General features: G+C 49.8%; 7 protein-coding genes across 7 annotated transcripts; 3 read left to right on the top strand and 4 right to left on the bottom strand.

Annotated features, from left to right (window-relative positions):
* Nucleotides 1–1,021: 1,021 nt before the first annotated feature.
* Nucleotides 1,022–2,226, top strand: Z518_03656 (uncharacterized protein; the record flags this gene model as incomplete). Its single annotated transcript, XM_013417366.1, has 3 exons — nt 1,022–1,291; nt 1,369–1,695; nt 1,768–2,226. The coding sequence occupies 3 exons, from the start codon at nt 1,022–1,024 to the stop codon at nt 2,224–2,226; spliced, it is 1,056 nt and encodes a 351-aa protein (XP_013272820.1).
* A 754-nt stretch (nt 2,227–2,980) lies between these two features.
* Z518_03655 (uncharacterized protein) lies at nt 2,981–4,294 on the bottom strand (the record flags this gene model as incomplete). The annotated part of the gene is made up of 3 exons (XM_013417365.1): nt 2,981–3,538; nt 3,642–4,024; nt 4,090–4,294. The coding sequence occupies 3 exons, from the start codon at nt 4,292–4,294 to the stop codon at nt 2,981–2,983; spliced, it is 1,146 nt and encodes a 381-aa protein (XP_013272819.1).
* Nucleotides 4,295–5,288: 994 nt separating this feature from the next.
* Nucleotides 5,289–7,067, bottom strand: Z518_03654 (uncharacterized protein; the record flags this gene model as incomplete). Its single annotated transcript, XM_013417364.1, has 3 exons — nt 5,289–6,531; nt 6,585–6,858; nt 6,923–7,067. 3 exons carry the CDS (start codon nt 7,065–7,067, stop codon nt 5,289–5,291), a joined length of 1,662 nt encoding a protein of 553 aa, XP_013272818.1.
* Nucleotides 7,068–8,787: 1,720 nt separating this feature from the next.
* Z518_03653 (uncharacterized protein) lies at nt 8,788–9,418 on the top strand (the record flags this gene model as incomplete). The annotated part of the gene is made up of 3 exons (XM_013417363.1): nt 8,788–8,988; nt 9,043–9,085; nt 9,192–9,418. The coding sequence occupies 3 exons, from the start codon at nt 8,788–8,790 to the stop codon at nt 9,416–9,418; spliced, it is 471 nt and encodes a 156-aa protein (XP_013272817.1).
* A 741-nt stretch (nt 9,419–10,159) lies between these two features.
* Nucleotides 10,160–10,698, bottom strand: Z518_03652 (uncharacterized protein; the record flags this gene model as incomplete). Its single annotated transcript, XM_013417362.1, has 2 exons — nt 10,160–10,545; nt 10,611–10,698. 2 exons carry the CDS (start codon nt 10,696–10,698, stop codon nt 10,160–10,162), a joined length of 474 nt encoding a protein of 157 aa, XP_013272816.1.
* A 415-nt stretch (nt 10,699–11,113) lies between these two features.
* On the bottom strand, nt 11,114–14,541 carry Z518_03651 (uncharacterized protein; the record flags this gene model as incomplete). The annotated part of the gene is made up of 2 exons (XM_013417361.1): nt 11,114–12,799; nt 12,889–14,541. 2 exons carry the CDS (start codon nt 14,539–14,541, stop codon nt 11,114–11,116), a joined length of 3,339 nt encoding a protein of 1,112 aa, XP_013272815.1.
* Nucleotides 14,542–16,663: 2,122 nt separating this feature from the next.
* On the top strand, nt 16,664–18,445 carry Z518_03650 (uncharacterized protein; the record flags this gene model as incomplete). The annotated part of the gene is made up of 4 exons (XM_013417360.1): nt 16,664–16,735; nt 16,790–17,431; nt 17,479–18,059; nt 18,178–18,445. 4 exons carry the CDS (start codon nt 16,664–16,666, stop codon nt 18,443–18,445), a joined length of 1,563 nt encoding a protein of 520 aa, XP_013272814.1.
* Between the last annotated feature and the right edge of the window lie 308 nt (nt 18,446–18,753).

The following is an 18,753-nucleotide window of genomic DNA, read 5'->3' as shown; positions in this document are numbered from 1 at the left end:
GATGGTGAGGTCGATGTTCTCGACATTGGTGTCGCCGTCCGCCACTGGTTTCGTGATGTACTCATTGATCTGCCACACAAACGAACCAAAAGCCATGCAATTTGACAGGTTGACTCTGGTCGATATCGGTGGCCACGGTGTAAAGGAAATGTGACGATGCCATGATCACTATATGGCCCAAGGTAATCTGTACACTAACGTTTGAGTTCTTTGATGTCTTCTGGCATGGGATTTCCAAGAGGTATAGGAAAAGCTGGGCGGCGCAAATCACAGAGGGAGACTTTGTCAAAAGAGGATGCCATTGCAAATGATGGCGTCTAAGGTATAGATTCGGCAATTCTCGAGGAGACTCTATGCTCGGCCTTGGAGCAGGATATTCAGTATGATGAGTTGGTTGGTTAGCCCGACTCAAGGATGAGCCTTGTGCTGGTGAGTGTTAAGATCCCTAGGCCGGCACATCCTACCTTGTTGTAACGGGTATAGGCGACTAGAAGGGCGGCGGGAACTCCTCAGACCGTTGTGCCTGGGACATACCCGGCATGTGAGTAAGCACGGGACAGAGAGCCAAGAGACGAGCTGGGGAATTGCGCCTAGGAAGACTCCTTGGCACGTTAGCTAGTAGTTACAGAGTAGGACCACAGCCTCAATGCTGAAGAAGAGCGGGATGCATGAGAAGGAGGGAAATATACCAAAGGGGACATAGATATCTGAACCGATACTCCAAGTTGAGCCGGCAAGACTCCGAAACGAGTCTGTTGCAAGGTGAACGCGTTCAGAACCGAATTTAGGATACTGAAGACCTTGGAGTATTGCACAGCCATAATACAGACCGGCAGGACCAAGAGTAGATTGTTTGTTGCGTACGCAAGGGACCTGCACCCAGAAGTAAGAATCGTCACGTGAGAAATCCCCAGTCACGTGAGCAGTTCGGAATTTTGGCCCGATTTTGAGCTTCCAATTCGAGCCTTTGGATTCAATGCTTCTTTCAATTCTCAATCATCACACCCCGCGGAGACCTACGATGCCGCCTCGATTATCTCTATTTACAGCCCGGTCTGTGGCATTCAGAACAAAACCAACGATCCCTCAGAAGAGGGTTGTGCGTAGTCTTCTCCAACTCCGCGCAGCCAGCGACGATCCTTCGAAGAAATCCGAAACCACTCCTATCGATTCTCGTGGAAAAGGGCCGAACATGGACCAGTTGCCTCACGTAACGGAAGAGCAAGTTGCGTCGGATAAGTCTATGGGAAAGGCCCCACCAGAGATTGAACAAGGAACGCCGGTGCAAGAGGTGAGTTTGTTCTTTTCCAGGCCTACGAACTTCACTCTATACCAAAGATTGGTGACGAAGTTATTTTGTTTGCACAGATCCTTCGACGTGACAAAGATGCACGAGACAAGGCCCCGGAGGTGATGAAGAGCGGCCTGAAGGAAATGTCAGATAGTCCACCTTCTGGATCCCGATCATTTTCGACAGCAGCATCCAAAAAAGCCGACGTGGCCGAGACAGTTCAATTCGAAGACACAAGAATAGTTGGACTTGAATACCCTGACGCAGGATTCGGGCACAAATTTCCACTCCCAGACATTCGGTCGTTCGCAAAAACCGACCATTTCAAAAAACGTTATGATCCAGTGGTGGATCAGGTTACAAAGAGTCTGATGCGGCATGGAAAATTGAGTCAGGCACAAAAGGTACCGCCTTTCCCGGTGTCGACTATGTTGAAAAAGAGACGTGGTAAAACTAACATGCGTGTTCACCCATAGCATATGGATTCAATTCTTGACATTCTCCGAACGGCACCAAGTCCTCAAGGCGTTATTGTAGCTCCCGACCGGGCCCTCATGACCACTCTCCCACGCGACGCCCTTCCTCTGTATCCTGTCCAATATTTAACCACAATCATTGATTCTCTGGCGCCTCTCGTTAAAATCCGCCAACAGAGAGGCTTGCTGGGTGGTGGCGCCTCCATGCCGATCCCCGTTCCTCTCACTCTTCGCCAACGACGCCGTACCGCCATTCAATGGATTCTCCTTGGCGCGGAAAGCAGACGAGACATCAAACTTGCGGACCGGGTTGCCAAGGAGCTCATTTCGGTCGCTGAGGGCAAGAGTGGTGCTTGGGAACGCAGGCAGAGGGTGCATAGGATGGCAATAAGTGCTAGAGCAAATGTTAGGGCTGCACTCGGCGGTGTCAAAATTAAAAAAAAGGCAGGTAAGAGGTAGTAGGTCAGCGGAAAACTCAGTGCCTGGAAAAACTGGGTGGGAATTTCCTGCGGCAGGTCGAGTGCACTGTCAACTCACCAGCGATGGCTGTGTGAAACGTTTGTATAATATTATCCAACAGCGGAGGGCCAAAGGCCATGCGCAAAAAGGTATATCGTTGTTGCAAGCCTTTGGTCAAGGGATGCGGGCAAAAGCTTGACAAGGCATGTTATCCCACTACGAACAACAATAAGCGCGTCGACGAACAGCCTCATAGAGGCTGACAAGTCTTGCGTATCCAAATACCAGGTACCAGATACCAAATACTCCCAATTATTCTTTTTGAGTGCTGTTACAACAGTAGTAGATTCACCGTGCTACTTGGCTCTGGCTTGGCTAAATTGCTTGCTAAAGACAATAAGGGGTTCAGCCTTGTGGCCCTCCCTAATTTTCAACGCGCGCTATATCCTTCACTCTTACCCAGCAGCTGTGGGACGCTGTTGCCGTACAGAAAGACACTACATCGAACAATGTCCTCGGCTTTAAGCCAACATTTGGCCTCTGCAAGTTCTTCGAGTCTGGTATACTCGTAGTGAAAACGAGCAGAGAGCGGATGGTAAGATACATAACGGAAGTGTGCAAGCTATTCTTACTCTTGTTAGAGGAAATCTGGCAACCAGACTGGGGCAGACCACGTCCCTCTTACTTGTCGGGTTGCTGTAGGCTTGGAACTGGCATATTCAATTCTATGAATTACCAAATCCGAATTTTCTCCTCAAATCTCATCTTCCATTGGTACTTCCCCTTGCGATTGCATCTTGCGACTGACTTCTTCAACCCTTTTCCAAACTCTCAGTACGTGCCCTCCCACAATCCCTTCGACTTGCTCATCGCGGAGTCCTCTTCTCAACAACTCCTTTACTAGGTCTGGAAACTTACTCACATCCTCCAATCCCCTCGGTGTACTCTGGATGCCGTCGAAATCACTCCCAATTCCGACGTGTCCGTATCCGATCTTCTCACCAATGTACATAATGTGATCTGCGACGAAATCCAGGGTCGAATTGGGAGGGTAAAACGTTGGTAAATTGTTTTCGGGATCGGCGGAGTTGATGCATGAGATGAAATTAGGCACGAAAGTGACCATGATGACGGAGTTGGTTTGTTTGACGAGAGGCAAGATATGATCGGGAACATTGCGTGGGTGTGGACAGAGGGCGTAGACGGAAGAGTGGGAGAAAATTACTGGCGCAAGGCTGCCTGGGTACGATTTTGTTTCGTTGCCAGCGAGGACGTCGTGCATGGTTGCCGGATGCGTGTGGGAGAGGTCAATCTAGCATGCGTCATAAGCAGTCCTTTTTTTTTTTTTTTTTCTCTTGGTGCAAAGGTTATGACATCTCACGAAGAGAAAGAGATCCAGGAAAATATACACATACCATCATACCGATGCGGTTCATTTCGCGCATCAATTGTGTTCCTAGGAGACTCAGTCCTCCCCAATGTGGCTTAGCTGGTTTGGCTGCGTCTGCATTGAGTGAGTCTTCCAGCACTGTGACTTGGGCGGCATCGGCGAAGGCATTGTGGCAATTCCATGTCAAAGTCGTATATCTGGCACCGAGTGAATAGAAAAGGCGTAAATTTGACACGTTACGACCGGCCATATGGAGTCCTTCGACTCCAATTGGCGATATGAGTTTTCCCTGGCGCCGGAAGGCTTTCAGAGCAGACGTACTGTCCAATGTTGTTGGAGAGAATATGTCTGGATGGGCTGCGTGTAGACGATGAATAACGTCGATTTGCGCAAAGGATTTGACGACAACTGAAGACAATGAGCATTCGCCCATGATTTGAACAGGACAGGGGAATTGGGAATGAGTTCCTTACCAGGAGCATAATTTTCGTTCGAAAAATCAAATTTGTCAGCTGGACAGTCGACCCAGGCACTCCAAAAGAAACCTCCTTGCTTTCCCTTCTTCAGGCGCGGGAGATCGAGATGACCCGGCATACCCCCCCCGCTCAAACTTGGATCGAAAATCTGGGGAATAGATTTGACTATTGAATTCAGCGCGTATTTGCTCGGCGAGGTCATCATGGCCATCTAGCAGTGAGAATGTGAGCAAGAGGTTCCAAATGGCGGTGCTGGTAATAGACGACGTGACTCGGGAAGAAGCGTGACAGAGAACCTAGACTTGCCCATTAACGGCATCCGAGCCATGATTCTCTCTGCCCTTTGTTCCAGGGATAGAAACGAGGTAGGAATATATGAAATCAAGTGCTGGCTGTGTCCGCCATGGTCAAGGACCAGTGCGGTCCTGTATACCAGCGGCAGAGCGAGGGCTGCCACGATGGCCAAAAGAAATCCCTGGAGACCCCGGTTTCTACCGTCCTGCGCATTGAGAGTAGGTCTTCCGTTGACTTGCCTGGATTTGGTATCGGACATTTTTGATGATAGAATGGACTCAAAGGTGGAGAATTCGTCGATAAAGATGATGGTTGACAAAGTAGAAAGGGATCCTGTAGAGATCTATGGATCATGAGAACGATAACAAGTTCAACCGAGCGGCGGTACTATGGGTTGAATAAGAGCTCTTGAAAAGGACTGACAAGGTAAAAATTGCCCAAAACTCTGGACACCGAAATGGTTGTAATTATAGGGAGAACCCGCCATTTCCCCACTACTCACGGTTCAAGAAGGTCATGGCTCAACCCAATCCCAGCGACTCCATGGTATGCCACTCAAATATCCGACACTCCTCTCCGGCCTTCACCCAGGCCGCTGGCCGGATCGTCAATACCTTTCTAGGAGCCCGCCTGTTACTTTGGGCGTCATATATCTGCCCTCGATATGCACATGCTACATAGCAAGGGCGCCGGATTGAGACACTGGTTTGAATTGACTGACTGAAGCTGCTGACTAAGAGAAACCATCGCTCTTAAGATGGTGTGAGAAGCCGGAAGGTGTCCTCGAACGGCGGGAAACGTACCCCATCAAAGGAACCGAATATTAGCTCCGAGAGTGAGTAGTATATTGAGAAAGACAGGTTCATCCTATACTAATTTTTCAATAAATCGCATCTGGGTAGCTAATCTGCAGACATTGATCGATGTGGACTTCGACTCCTAACCCTGTCACCCGCGATGGGTATGTGCAGACCGGTATTTACCTGCTGTTCTTTGTGTCCCATTCTGTTCTCCTCCCCACCCTCTTCGATACTGTTATGATCATCAGAACCAACGAGGCTCTGCATCTCTACTGTGTCCTCATCGTTATGCTGTTCGGTCCTGATGTTAGCTCGTGGGTTGTGATCATGGCTATCGTCAGAATTGCTTTCGTGCTGATAGAGTCTCATATTAACAAACAAGGCGTAGAGGCCAAAGTCGTATGCCAACCGGCAGGCGCCGGCGACCACAAAGGCGATGCCAAATTGCTCATTGGCGGCGAGCGCCCCCGTGAGTGTGGGGCCAGCCATCGCAGCCAGATTCCGAAGCATGCTCGTGATGCCCATCACGACGGTTCGTTCTTCGGGTTTCACCACCGCCGCAATGAATGCGGAGCGAGGTGCTTGGTCCATATTGTTGAGTCCCGCTCGGATCATGAGGAGAGCTGCTGTCATCCAGAAAAAGGGAGGAAATGGAAAGAAGAGCACGGCCGCGGAACTCGGAACGTGCGTGAAGACCATGGTGTTGATGAGTCCGATCTTTCGCGCCAGAGGACCCGCGAATACGGCACCAATTGCACCCAGGAAGTAACTCACGGAGGTCACGTCACCCAGAGTAGATTTGGCAGGGTGGAATTTGTTGTCCATATAATAGTTGGTTAAAGAGTACGGCACCATTCCATCGGCTAGCGAATCGACAGCGAGGAGGAACCAGAGCTTGTACATGATGGATCGAGTTGGCGCTGAGATACGCGCGAACCACCTGGTGAACCAAGCTTTGGTCCAGGTCTTCGGCTTGAAGGTTCGAGGAGGCGAAGGCGGAGGGATTGCCTCGTTCTCTGGAATGTCATGTCGCTCTCGCTCGAGAGCCTCGACATCTTCCTCCTCATCTTGTGGAAGTTGGGAGTATTTCTCTTCCGTATTCTGCATCTCACAGGCCTCGGTCAAGGTCAAAACTAGTATCGCATTCACGACACCCATGGCAGTGTAGATCCAGAATAAAATGTGGTAGGCATCGACGGGAGTCCATCCATCTCGATTGCGGAAGAAGTGGACGATTCTTCCGGACACTTCGCTTCCAATGCTCGACCCAATGGTCGAGGTCGTCACATACCAAGCCAGAACATCTGCTCTCGTGGAAGGGGTTGTTAGTTGTGACAAGACTGATCTATGAGCAATTCCGGTGAGTTATCATGCGAATCGGTTCATGGTCAAACTCACTCTTCTATACTTCGAAAGGGTCCAAAGTCGCCACCGGTTACGCTGATGACTCCTAATATTGCTGCAAGGAGCAAGACCCAGAAGTTTTCAAAGATGGCGAAAATGGCGCCGCTCAAGATCATCAAGAATGATCCGCCCATTAAAACTTTTCTTCGTCCCGCGCGGTCGGCGATCAACGTAAGAAATGTACCGAGAAATACATCTCCCAGTAATGTCAGAGTCATGAAGATACCGATTTGATGATCGGAATACTTGAGAGCGGAGAAGAAGATGGCTGCATTGGTGTTGTTAACTGGGTAACCTGGCCCGTGGGTATGCTGTCAAGACATTGGGCGTACCTAAGATCAATGAATTGGTTCCATAGGCAAACATGCGGCAAGTTCTGGCCAGGATAATGAGATATGCATCTCGACCTGTATAGTGAATCGAGGCGATGCCGAATTCATAATAGAACCATTTCAAAGGCCTCAGGATTAAAGACATATTATCGTTCAGTAGTTGAGTCAGAATCAGAATCATCAACGGTCGAGTTTTCATGTGCGAATAAGTGCCAAGCCGGCATGAAGGCCGCGATTCTTATATTGAAATTGGTACCTCGGTGCCTGGCGAGGTACCTACTGTCGAGCTGCTCTTTTGTTACAAGAGACGGTTGAAGGGGGAAAGAAAAGTATAAGCCCTTCTCGCTTGGTGAGGTGCGCCTGCTACCTGCATGTTTTGACGCCTCCAAGACATGCATCACCCTTCCACTATTTTTTTCATTGACAGACCGATCAAAGTATCTCTAACGCAGCACCCCCATGATAAATATCGAAAAGAATGGCGGGGCATCCATGCTCTTCGCCAGGCTTTGGGCTTGGGAATTGACGAAGACTGAAACAGACCTGCTTTGCCTTGCGCTGAGAGGGAGGCTATACCAATATTTTCTTTTACAAGAGAAATCCGGGAGTTTCGAACTTTGCAGCACTTTCTACAACCATGGATGCCTTTGAAAGCTACATGCATCAGTCGACTTCTCTACCCCTAAACCCGGCTCTCATTCGACTTGCCTTCTTAGATTACTTCCTGGAAGACATGCCAAAACTATTCGTTGTTCTTTTCGAATTGCTGAACTGACTGACAACCTTCCTGTCCATATTGCGTTGTCCTATACTTGGGAGTTCAAGACAGCTTGTCGGAAATAAAGATCATCTTCATCAACAAGCAACCACTGCACGATTTTGCCAATCTTCACGAGTTTTTTTACTTCCACTGCGGACAGGAAATTGCAATGACGACGTATGAGTAGATGCAATATACACGATTCAAACCAATCTGAAGGAGCGAAATCATCAATGAGGACTGACATGCTAGGTTTACTCCCTTGCTACCAAGGCCTTCGTTGGGCTAGGTCCCGAGAGGGATGGAGGCGGACAGCTCATTGACCGTCTCAATGTAATTGCCTTCCTCTCCGGCATCAGGGCTCCAGATGTACACAGCCCATATATCGCTCCCAAAGAGCGGCATTCCCCGTTCTTCTATCTACCTGTCACCAGCGCTATGGGAACCAGACTCTCACACGACAGCGGTACTTCTGGCGGACCGTTCAAGAGCCCTAGATTCTGGAAACAATCGCTCTCATTGCTTAACCGGCCGTGTTGGGAGCGATATGGACCATCCAGGAGCTTGTTCTAGCAACGAACGGGATCTGGTAGTCTGGCGGCGATCGAATCCTGTCGCGGATCGTCCTCTCTAATCGACGCCCAAGATCCTCTATTCATCACTCTTGGCCCATCATCCCGCCCTGATCTTGAGTCGTCCACACCAGCCGCCAACGACTCATTTTCGCCGCCCAATTATGTCGTGGTTGTTGTTGAACCTTCATTTTCAAGGTATCGGCCTCTGCCTACTGACCTGCCAAGGTCCGGTATCATGATGCCCTTGATCTACGCAAATGATGAGCAACAGTCTTAGCGACGAGTAAATTTTTGCCCATCAGGAAGTTTTCCGTTTTCTTCCAGACACTATCGACTGCTGTTCACACCAGTGTCACAGGACTTTTGAAGATCTGTGTCACGTATCACACACTCAGAGCTGTCAGATAGGGGTTTGCTGACAAGAGGGCGTTAGTATAACAAAAGTACTACGCAAGGAGGCCGGTACAGAGCGAGCCGATGACGAAGTCGACTGCGAGGTGAGACTCACGAGTATTGGAACGATCTTCACCATGACCCCCAACGTCGACAGTCCAAGGCTGCTACAATACTACTTCCGATTCGTTGTAGCAATCTTCTTCACCCTTTTCTTCATGGTACAGGATTTGGTTTCCGATCACGGCGTCGGAGAAAACACTTCGATGCCAGTCATGGAGTCTTTAACTTGTTCTGTAGTGGTATCAATCTGGGATCGGAAAAACATGCATCGATGTGTACTGCTGGTGAGCATGAGTTCTGGTGAATAGATCGGCTGACAAAGTTGGTAGAGGTCATTTCAGTCTTGTTCGGTGCCTGGTATTCGTTCTATGGGTACGATGCTTCAGGGACGTGGAGGGGATGAGCGAAATATTTTAATCACAGAAAGTCCTCCAACTTCTGGCCATGGGGAATTAGTTCTCTTGCTGACTCCACTCAGCGCATCTTGCCGAAGAAACGAAGCAGGCGTCAACAATCGTTGTCAAGGGAATCTACATGTCCACCTTCTCTGCCTGGCTCCAGTCCATTCCAACGCTCATCATTGTTTTGTTCTGCATGCAGGATTTGGAAGGGGTCGTCTCGGTCACCTACGCGAACAACTGGGCCGAATATCTCGTCCAGCTAGTTGATGAAAACGGTGCTCTTGCCGTCTTGTCCAGGCTCTGAGTCGACAGCACATGTGCAACGGCTAGTTGTTTCATGTCTACGCAACGAGTGGCGTACGCTATCTCCCGCGACCACGTCCTTCCATTCAGCTCGTTTTGGAGGAAGCTCTCCGGCCGGAAGATGGCTGTGAATGCGGCACTTCTTATCTGGAATCTCGATCGCGGTCACCACCGCTGCGATTGGCTCCACAGTCGCTTTCTTCGCCATCACTGCCACTGCGACCATTGCCACTAATATATCGTACATGTTTCCCATTGTCGCGAGGCAATCTGTTGGCCGCCAGTCTTTTGTTCCTGCGGAATGGAACTTGGGGAAATTTCCACCCCAGCTGCCGTGATAGTCACCCTATGGATCTCGTTCCTGTTTGTCGTTTTTGACTCTTGCTTAACTATACCCCGTGGGTGCGAACACGCTGAATCATGCTCCGATTTGCATTGGTATCATCAGCTTCATCAGCTAAGTAGGCCGGTTCTTCCCCAAATATGGCGGAAGATATTGGTTCGAAGGTCCGACTAAGACAATCACCGAGGAAGAGTTGAGGAGTGCTCCAGGTGACGGCGGCGAGGCCACAGAGGATGATACCCTGGCAATCCTGGGATTTGGACATCGGAAAAGCATGACGGAATAAGTCGATGTGTAATATCAGAAGGCGTATTGCTTGTGTGGGCAGCTCAGTCAAAGAAATGATCTTTGTCCAGGGAGTAAGAGCACATTACCCTTGATCAAAAAGAAAATACCTGTCTACAACTTCTGCCGTACAATTTTCCTCTCGGCCGCTTGCATCATATTCTCGCCGTCAACAAGCACACACCATCCTTCGTCACCCACAGTTCCATCCTCAAATCCTCCCACGGCAGACTCGAAATTCTCCTTCGCAAAGTCCAGATCCTGGTTCTCGAAACTCCCCGGCTGGAACCACACCGCTTTGATGCCCACCGATTTGGCTTCCTCGAGAACTTTCCGCGTCACTGGCGGCGGGGTGAGGAACGACAAGGCTGTCTGAGTCGGATGTGGAAGAGCCGAAACCGACGTGACTGTGTTGTATGATTTTGAGGGTAGCGATATCGTTGAGCGACTGGGGTTGATGGGCGTTACGGGAAGAGAATGGACGTGGTACCATGCTAGTACTGTAGTCAAGGTAAAGTATTTTAGAACCGAGCTCAGCCGTCGACGAGGAATGGATCGGACCTACTCCGATAACCAAATTTGCTCTTATCCTGACTTGCGCCGACGACGGCAAAGTACGGCGTAGAGAAGAATCGTTTCGCGGCGGCTTCCATGGTGGATGAATGTGAGTTGGTCGTGAAAGCTGTTGGTTCTTGATTCGGCAGGAAAAGGGAGGCCCAATATATTTCACCCAGCGGCGCAGCTCTACTATGGTGCTGAATTATACGGTATTCGATGGTGGCGTCAGAATCTAACATTGTGAGTGCTTTGGTAATTCTAACCGAAGCTGGCCGACCGATACGGAACTGTAAGTCCGCGGCTTTTTGAATTGCCCCATACTGGATCCAAGAACTCTGACTACTGCTGGTGTAGAAAGAATTTCAAACACAAAATTATTCCCTCATCTCAGATAGGTATCGTACATGTCATATCCATCGTCGAAGAAACCCACAGCCCTCCACAAGGAAGAGATCAATAGTCAAGACCGCGGCTACTCCACGTATCATTCTGCCTCTGAAAGATTGGATACTAGGTGTCCAAGTACGCTGAAAGACTCTCGCCGGCTATATTCCCAAACTCGTCCATATCCAAATTAAGATCACCGCCGGAGAATTCATGGAACGGAATTTCCAATGCATTGTAATTGATCGCCGATTCAGGAGCCGGGCTTGGTTCTTTGACCTCCCGCTTCCGCTTTCCCTTCATTTGGTCCCTTACGGGCCTCTTGTTTAGGTTCGGTTTGGAAGAAGTCGACGAGGGCCAAGTAGACGCTGATGATGAAGCATGACCCAAGCTTCCATATCCAGAGTCTACCGAGGAAGTCGTAGAATGACTCGGTTTCAATTGGGACGGTATTGTTGAGTTCGGATCTGTGAGGTTGTCCTCGACACTCTCGAACCGGACTGGTGTAAAGTCTGTAGTCGTTGGTAGAGGTAGTGCTGGTGTGGAGTGTGTCTGGTTTAATTCTTCGACGGCTGAAGAAAAAGTCGGATTGAAGCCAAAATCGAAATCAGCCGAGATAGCGAGGCCGAGCTCATCTCCATGACTCCAGCTATTGCATTTCTCGTCGTACCGATCATTCTCAGGGTCCACCGTCAAGGGCACGGGAAATGTCACACCAGTGGAAGCCTCGCCCGCTTCCTGCATATCATGCTGTGCAGATCTCCGACTTTGCTCTGCGGAACATTTCTGCGCCGTTCTAGCGGGGAGTGGCCTGCTGAAGCTCTGACGACGGCTCGGTAATAGGAAATGTGTGTCTGAGACGGACTTGTGGAGGGAACCAGGGCCATTGATAGGGGATGGCGGAATGGAAGATGCGGGCGTCAGAGATATTGAGCTTCGTCGAGCGGAGTCCGGTGCAACGGCTGAATAAGGCGATACCTCCACGGAGGGATTCCCGACGGACGGGCTATTGGTAGGTCTCAGTCGTTGGAGTACATCCGTCATAGACGCTCTCAATTGTTGACGGATGAATTCACGGGTCTCCGGAGAACGGAGCCAGGCGTGCCCTGGAGCTTCAATGTACTGATCTAAGCGAGACTCGAATACCTCCCCCAGCACGTCCAATTGACACTCGGGCGCCGCCGTCGGGCTGAGGGCCGATGGCGGTGGCAGATTGACATTATCCGCATAAGGGCTACTGGGCTGGGGCTCACCAGGAAATAAAATGCCATAAATCGTATACCAGACCTGTTCCGGGGTGTTTGCCGGCCTTTTCCGACGAATCTCGTTGTATTGCTGATCGTTGAATTTTTCTGGATATGGACATTCGACCTCTGTACAAGGTTGCAAAGCGTAAACATGTCGCTCCAGTGCTTCCTTGGTTTCGAACTTGGTGTAGCATCGACCACAGTGAATGCGGCGCCAGTGGACGCGATACAGATGCTGCTTCAGTCGAGAAATATCCGGCCAGTATCCACTCGAGCAGCCACGGTAATGCTTTTCGAGAACATTCTGCTCAGAATATCTCGATTTATCGAATTTGCAAAATGGGCAGGCGAACAATTTCTCTGGGGTAGCATCGTTTTCTTGCTTGGCCTTTTTCGGGCTGCCTGCCCCGGTTCCATCCTCATCCTCATCATTTGGATCGTGTCCGCCACTGGGAGAACGCTTCAGGGACGACTTTCGGTTCGAGCCAGTGGAGTTGGATGGGGATATTGGTGCTTGGCCACCACCCGCTTTCCGTTTGGTGGCATGAGTCCTTATACAATCATTCTGACAGAAGCAATTAGAATGCGGGGCTTCGTGAGGCCAGCCATAGTGTTCCAGCAGCACCTGGACAGCCGGCATCTGCAATCACTCACCTGAGACAGGTCCTGAAACTGTGCGCCGACCCCAATTGACACCTCTTGCGTCAGTTTCCCCAAAGATGATTGGAGTTGGAGTGCGAACATTTGCTGTCTGATGCTCAGCGCCGCCTCTTGTTCTCTCAAAGAAGCTTGTTGCTCCCTTATGGCGGCCTCGCGTTCTCGGAGAGTGACCTCCTTTTCACGAATGACCATGTCCTGCTCACGTCGTCGAAACTCAAGTTCGTCAGATTTTTCAGAAGAGTCACCATTCTTCTCCCGGGGTTTTAGCTTCGATTTCTTCCGCTCCATAATGTCGCTGTATGTCCACGGGCTGACCGCAGACATGGTCGCGTGCAGAGGAGGCTCGGTCCCACGACTTGATTCTACAGGGAAATCGGGCACGCTCAAACCCCACATCGCGGCCGCATACTCTTGAGCTTCGGCTCGACTTCGTTCTCGATGTAGCGCACATGAAGACGGTCCTTGAGATGGACCTGAGCGCGAGACACTCCGCACCTTTTCGGTGATTTCATGGCGACAACTCCAACCGGCCTGATCGCATGACGAGCAGAGTATACGATCACCATTCTCACATATCGAACAGTGATAGTAAATTTGATTCAAGCGGATCGGACTCTGACACGAATCGCATCGCATCGATCTAGGAGTGGATCGGGCGTGGTTCACCTTTGCATCGTTCCCTCTGGGAAGCGAGATATCCTCTTTACTCTTGGTCAGAGGGACATCTTCCAGAAGCGCGACAGGTTCGTTATCCTGGGTTCTCGTGGAATCTTGGAACGGCGTGTATTGCGGCAGCTCGGCAGGAAGCTCGGCGATCTCGACCGACGGTATAGCTGGAGGGGCAGATGTAGACGTCGGGGGGTTGAGATATTCATGTACCTCTTGTTTGCTGTCGAAATCGTCCAATGTTGGCGGGTCCGACTTTTCTTTTTTCACGCGTCGGCTGAGTTTGCTCAAGGGTCGTTTCGGGCTCAAACTTTTGACAACCTGAGATGCAATACTCTTCGTACTTTTACTGCGTAGAGGGAGGGTCTCTCCTCGAGCAAGAGCGTCTTTTCTCCTCGTCGCAGCCACCTCGGCGGCCAAGAACGCACGCCGCAACTGTTCATCTTCCTTTTGTGCCTTGAGTTGTTCTTTTTCTTTCTTTTTCAGTGACTTCTTCAACATCTTCTGGTATTTCCGTTGCTGACTGAGGGTTTCCACTCTCAATGGTGGGCGCGGTGGGCATGGGTCCTGGGGCTCGTATTCGACATTGGGTCTCCATGTCTGGTCAACGCCAATGGGACTGAGGGCAGAAATGGGCGAGTCTCTGTACAGACTCAATGCCGCGGCCTCTGCCTCGCGGTGTAAGGTGGACAAGGAGTTCAAACTGTTGGATCGATTCAATGGACATGGCAGAGCATCGGACAGCGGTAGGTCATTGAAGTGGCCTAATCGATGAGGATAGGGTAGGGTGCGGGTCTTGCGCAGCACAGCGCGGTGCAATGCTTCCGGTGTATCAGACGGAGGATGCCACGATTGTTGTAGACGGAGAGCTCGCTGTGTTTGATCTGCAATTTGAAGCTGTTCTTTGATGTCATTTGGCGACTCGTCGTGAATGCTGATCCTCGCTCGAATGTCGGGTTGATCTCGGTTACGAACCGCCATTGTTGCCGGAGGCTCGTCCTTATGCTTTCCACGAGAGGTGGTGGCGAGACAGCGTCTCAGGTGTGGCGATATAAGGGCAAGATCATTCGAAAGGAGATACGGATGACTGAGGCAGCCGAAGCCATGTTAATGAAGCAAGGCAGCCATTTTTTGGGTGCCTACTAAGAGCCTTCTCACACCTGTTCAATGTGTTTGGCTGGCTTAGTCTGTTGGAGGCCTTGATTGGCTGTGAGGACCCTTGTCGAGTCTGCCTTGCGCTCCCCTCAAGAACCACCCACTGTAGTTCCCAGCGGGGAGTTACACTGAATCACGCTTAACATGGTTCCCGCCTAGCCGCCGAGCGCGCATGATTGGCCTCTGTTCCGACAACGTTGTATCTCTCTCCTGTAGCTAATATACCTAGACGGAGAATAAGCCAATTGGCTGCAGAGACAAAAAGACCGTTCATATTGTGTGCAAATGGCTCTTTGGGGCTAGCACACTGCGCTTCTAACCCTTTTTCTAGCCCCGATTGCAACGTGACCGGGTTGCTATGTGCTCGGCTAGCTGGTGTCATGGCTGAAGATTCTGCCTAACGGCGACGCACAAAACACAGCCCGAGCATGACTCGTCCATGAGTAGCAGATACCGATCACGATCTCGCTAGCATTGACAAGATGCTAGTCACCGCACCAGACCTCTCAGTATCGATACCTTATTTCCTCTCGTACTCTCCCCGTAAGCTAGGCTGGTTCGGCGAGAATGGGGCTCTCCGGTCACTAAAGAACAGGCAATACTGGCCCCAATCCGCAAATTGCCCCAAATGATCGAACTACCGGAAATAATTCCTTCCGGGGACCTCTTCCTCAGATACTGGATAACTACATCACCGAGTTACGGTCACCGCCATACCCTTCGCGCGTCCTAGCAGACATCTGCTTTGTTTATGGTCTAATAGTTCATCCTCGATACTTGGCATCATGGAAAAACACGATCTTCAAGAGTTGAGGGAGACTGAACTACAAGCTGCGTCTCAAGGAAAAGGATGACCTCTAAACGACAATCTTTTGAGCCTCTCATTGCCGACAACATACTTCTCAGCCACGATGGACGCTTCTTGAATCCAAGGAGCGATGCATCTGACAGTCGCATTTATCCAGCCTTCACATTAAAGAAAAGATCTTTACATGGACATGGGACTCAGCTTTCCCTCGCTGGCTTCAGAACGATGCTGAAATATTTCGGATTTCCCGGAAAAAGTCGAGCTATTGGAGAAGCCCATTCTAATAAATTACATTTCATAGCTCCAGTGATAGTCAACAAATTGGAAAACAATCACCACGCGAATCGGCAAATACTACACTCCTTCTTCAGCTTTGGCACTGGGGGAGGGATTGCTAATAGCTTTGAAGATTTCCCCCACTTTCTCCGTCATCAGATATCTCGTTCGCTACCGGACCTACGCCGAATAGTTCCCGAGTTAGGTGAACTCGTGATACAGCTCTCGCAGGTCTTGTCTAACCCAGCCCCAAAGCGGATATCTATCGACATCTTACGAACAGCTCTTGTGAAGGCAATTCAGGTTTGCCCCGATAGCGTCCCCATCGTTCTGGATGGACTTGATGACTATGAGGGCGCAAAAAGATGGAGCTAACGAATTTTATCAAGACGCTGTCGACAAATATGTATGCCCAGCCGGCCCGAACCGCCTTTCCGGATGCATTTGCAGATGTTCGAATGCAGCTGGACATTTCGGAGCAATTTTCCTCCGCCAAGGAGTATGACCCGCTGCTTTACGAATGCCATCAGATAACATTGCACGCATGTCGCTGGGGTGAAGCTGGTTTGCAATCTTCGAACTGATGAATGGATTAACACATGACGAAAAACCGGGGATCATTGGCTCTTCAACGGAGATTGGAAGCAATACTGCCAGAATTGCAGGCCATTTACTCTCGAAGGCTTTCGAAAAAATTGCATCCTGGTATAATTTGATGAGTTTCTGCCAAGCATCATTCTGGCGTTCATTTATTTTTTAACATCAGCAACAATCGATTTGAGTACCACATCTGAAAATTAGCATGTGTCGTAAAGACCAGTTTCCAGAATCCATATCATCGAGTATGGTTCCGGCGTTCTAACAATGCACGAGATTGTGACTGTCCAGTTGGGCCAAAGGAGTAATTATCTGGCGACTCATTTCTGGAATACTCAAGTAATCCGGGGAGGATTGTTCGCTTATTCACCAGGTACTGACTTTGATGCGTAGGAATCCTACTTCACTTATTCCGAGCAAGAAGAATCCATCATCGACCACGATGTCCATTTCCGACCAGGCATCGGGGCAGACGGGTCTGAGACTTTTACTCCCCGGACCATCATTTACGATTTGAAAGGCGGATTTGGCACACTCCGTAAGTTCAACGCACTGTATCATCTCCAAGACGACTCTGCTCCGCCTCGAGGGCTCTGGGATGGAACAACTACGACACAACAAGAGCGAGTCATTGAGCCATCGGAGTATCAGAGAAATCTTGACCTTGGCCTCCCCACCGCTCAACTCCAAGCCTCCGATGTCAGATATTGGTCCGACTTCAACCGCGTCTTTTATCATCCCAGGTCGATTATCCAGTTGAACGAGTACGAATTAAACTCGCAGCTCATGCCGTTTGAAAACTGGTATGCCGGAGAAGATCTGTTCCAAATTTTGGACCAGCAATTCGACCTTCTTGATCGTGATATTCGACCATTTGTTGAAGAATGTGATCAGATGCAAGGCTTCCAATTCTTTTCGGGAACTGATGATGCCTGGGGAAGCTTCGCGGCCAAATACCTCGAAAACATGCGAGACGAATATGGCAAAACAAGTATATGGGTTTGGGGTATTGAAGATTGTTCCACAGTTGTTAGAGTGTGTTGATCACGCCTTTCCGCAAACTGGTGACTGATTGTCAAAAGCAAAAGCAACTAGTTCGAGCTTGCAACACTGCACGGTCGCTCCGGTCAATTGGTCAGCAATCATCCGTATACACACGCCTGGCAGCACCACCTCCTACTTTACCTCGGTACGTCAATCTCCAAAATGGCTCGGACTGGATGACCACCGCACTCCTCTGCGCTGGGCTGGAGTCAAGCACGCTTCCGACAAGGCTCAGGGCTGAGGCGCCCAAACGAGCATCCTTGAGCTTGCTTGAGGACACCTTGAACACCAACGGCAATCAAAATTTATTCGAGCTCCGTGCAAGTATGACAAACATAATAAGCAATGCCAATGGCCAGCTCGAGAGTGGTACAGTTAACCAAGCCAATGGACGAGAGCTACCAAGGGAGAACGATGTCTCCATGTCAGAGCCTGAACCTTCTCAGTTGGACCTAGATTATTACCCAAGTTCAACGGATAATCTTGGTGCACGGTCAGTCCATGTATTTGCTCAGGTTGAATGTGAGCGTGATCGGCTGCAGTCTAGTCCTCCATCATTGACTCTGACCCCCGAAGAACGGCTTCGAAGAAGGCTCAATGAAGAGAGTGTGGTTGAGATGTAAGTACTGACCACGGGCCTCCCTTTCTTATTTGTCAATCATCAAGGTTGGGATCTTGATTTTCGATGGAACAAATTCGGAGGCCAGGAATTCCCATCCTGACTAACCTGCGCGTAGATTTCAAACCGGGCTTCAATTCCCCCTCCTAGACACGTTTCCGGATCGACTTTTCTCAATTAGCCGACGGGACCAAGGGTTGGATATCTCAGCCGCTCTTGTGTGTAACTCCAAGATGAAAGACCGTGTTTTCGATCTCAGAAATACGACATATCGAACGATGCAGTTGGACGAACGAGAAAATTTGTACAACGACCTCACACAAATGGCCCAAAACTATGGATTCGGTTGGGAAAGCGGATCGGACATAGGCGATGACGACGAATGATTTTCTGAGATTCCTCTACTATCCAGCCTCGCTAGCTTCGGAGAAAGAGGTTTTTTTTTTTTTTTTTTCCCATTTGAAAAAAAGAAAAGTAGCTTTCTTGTGGCTTCAATTCTCAACGGTTTGCGTGGCTGAAAAACATGATCAAGACACTTGGAGCTCAAGACAATTCGAAACAAGGTTTTGGCCGCCAACCGAACAGCGGAAAAAGATTCCGAAGCTGAGGCGACTTCTGCTCCTCTGGCCATCTTTGTAACAATCAAAATCTGAAGTGAGGGACATTCAGTGCGCGTGATGCTATTATGCGAGAA

The sequence above is a fragment of the Rhinocladiella mackenziei genome (genome assembly GCF_000835555.1).
Source record: "Rhinocladiella mackenziei CBS 650.93 unplaced genomic scaffold supercont1.3, whole genome shotgun sequence".
NCBI lineage: Eukaryota > Fungi > Ascomycota > Eurotiomycetes > Chaetothyriales > Herpotrichiellaceae > Rhinocladiella > Rhinocladiella mackenziei.
This window is presented reverse-complemented; position numbering and strand designations above follow the sequence as displayed.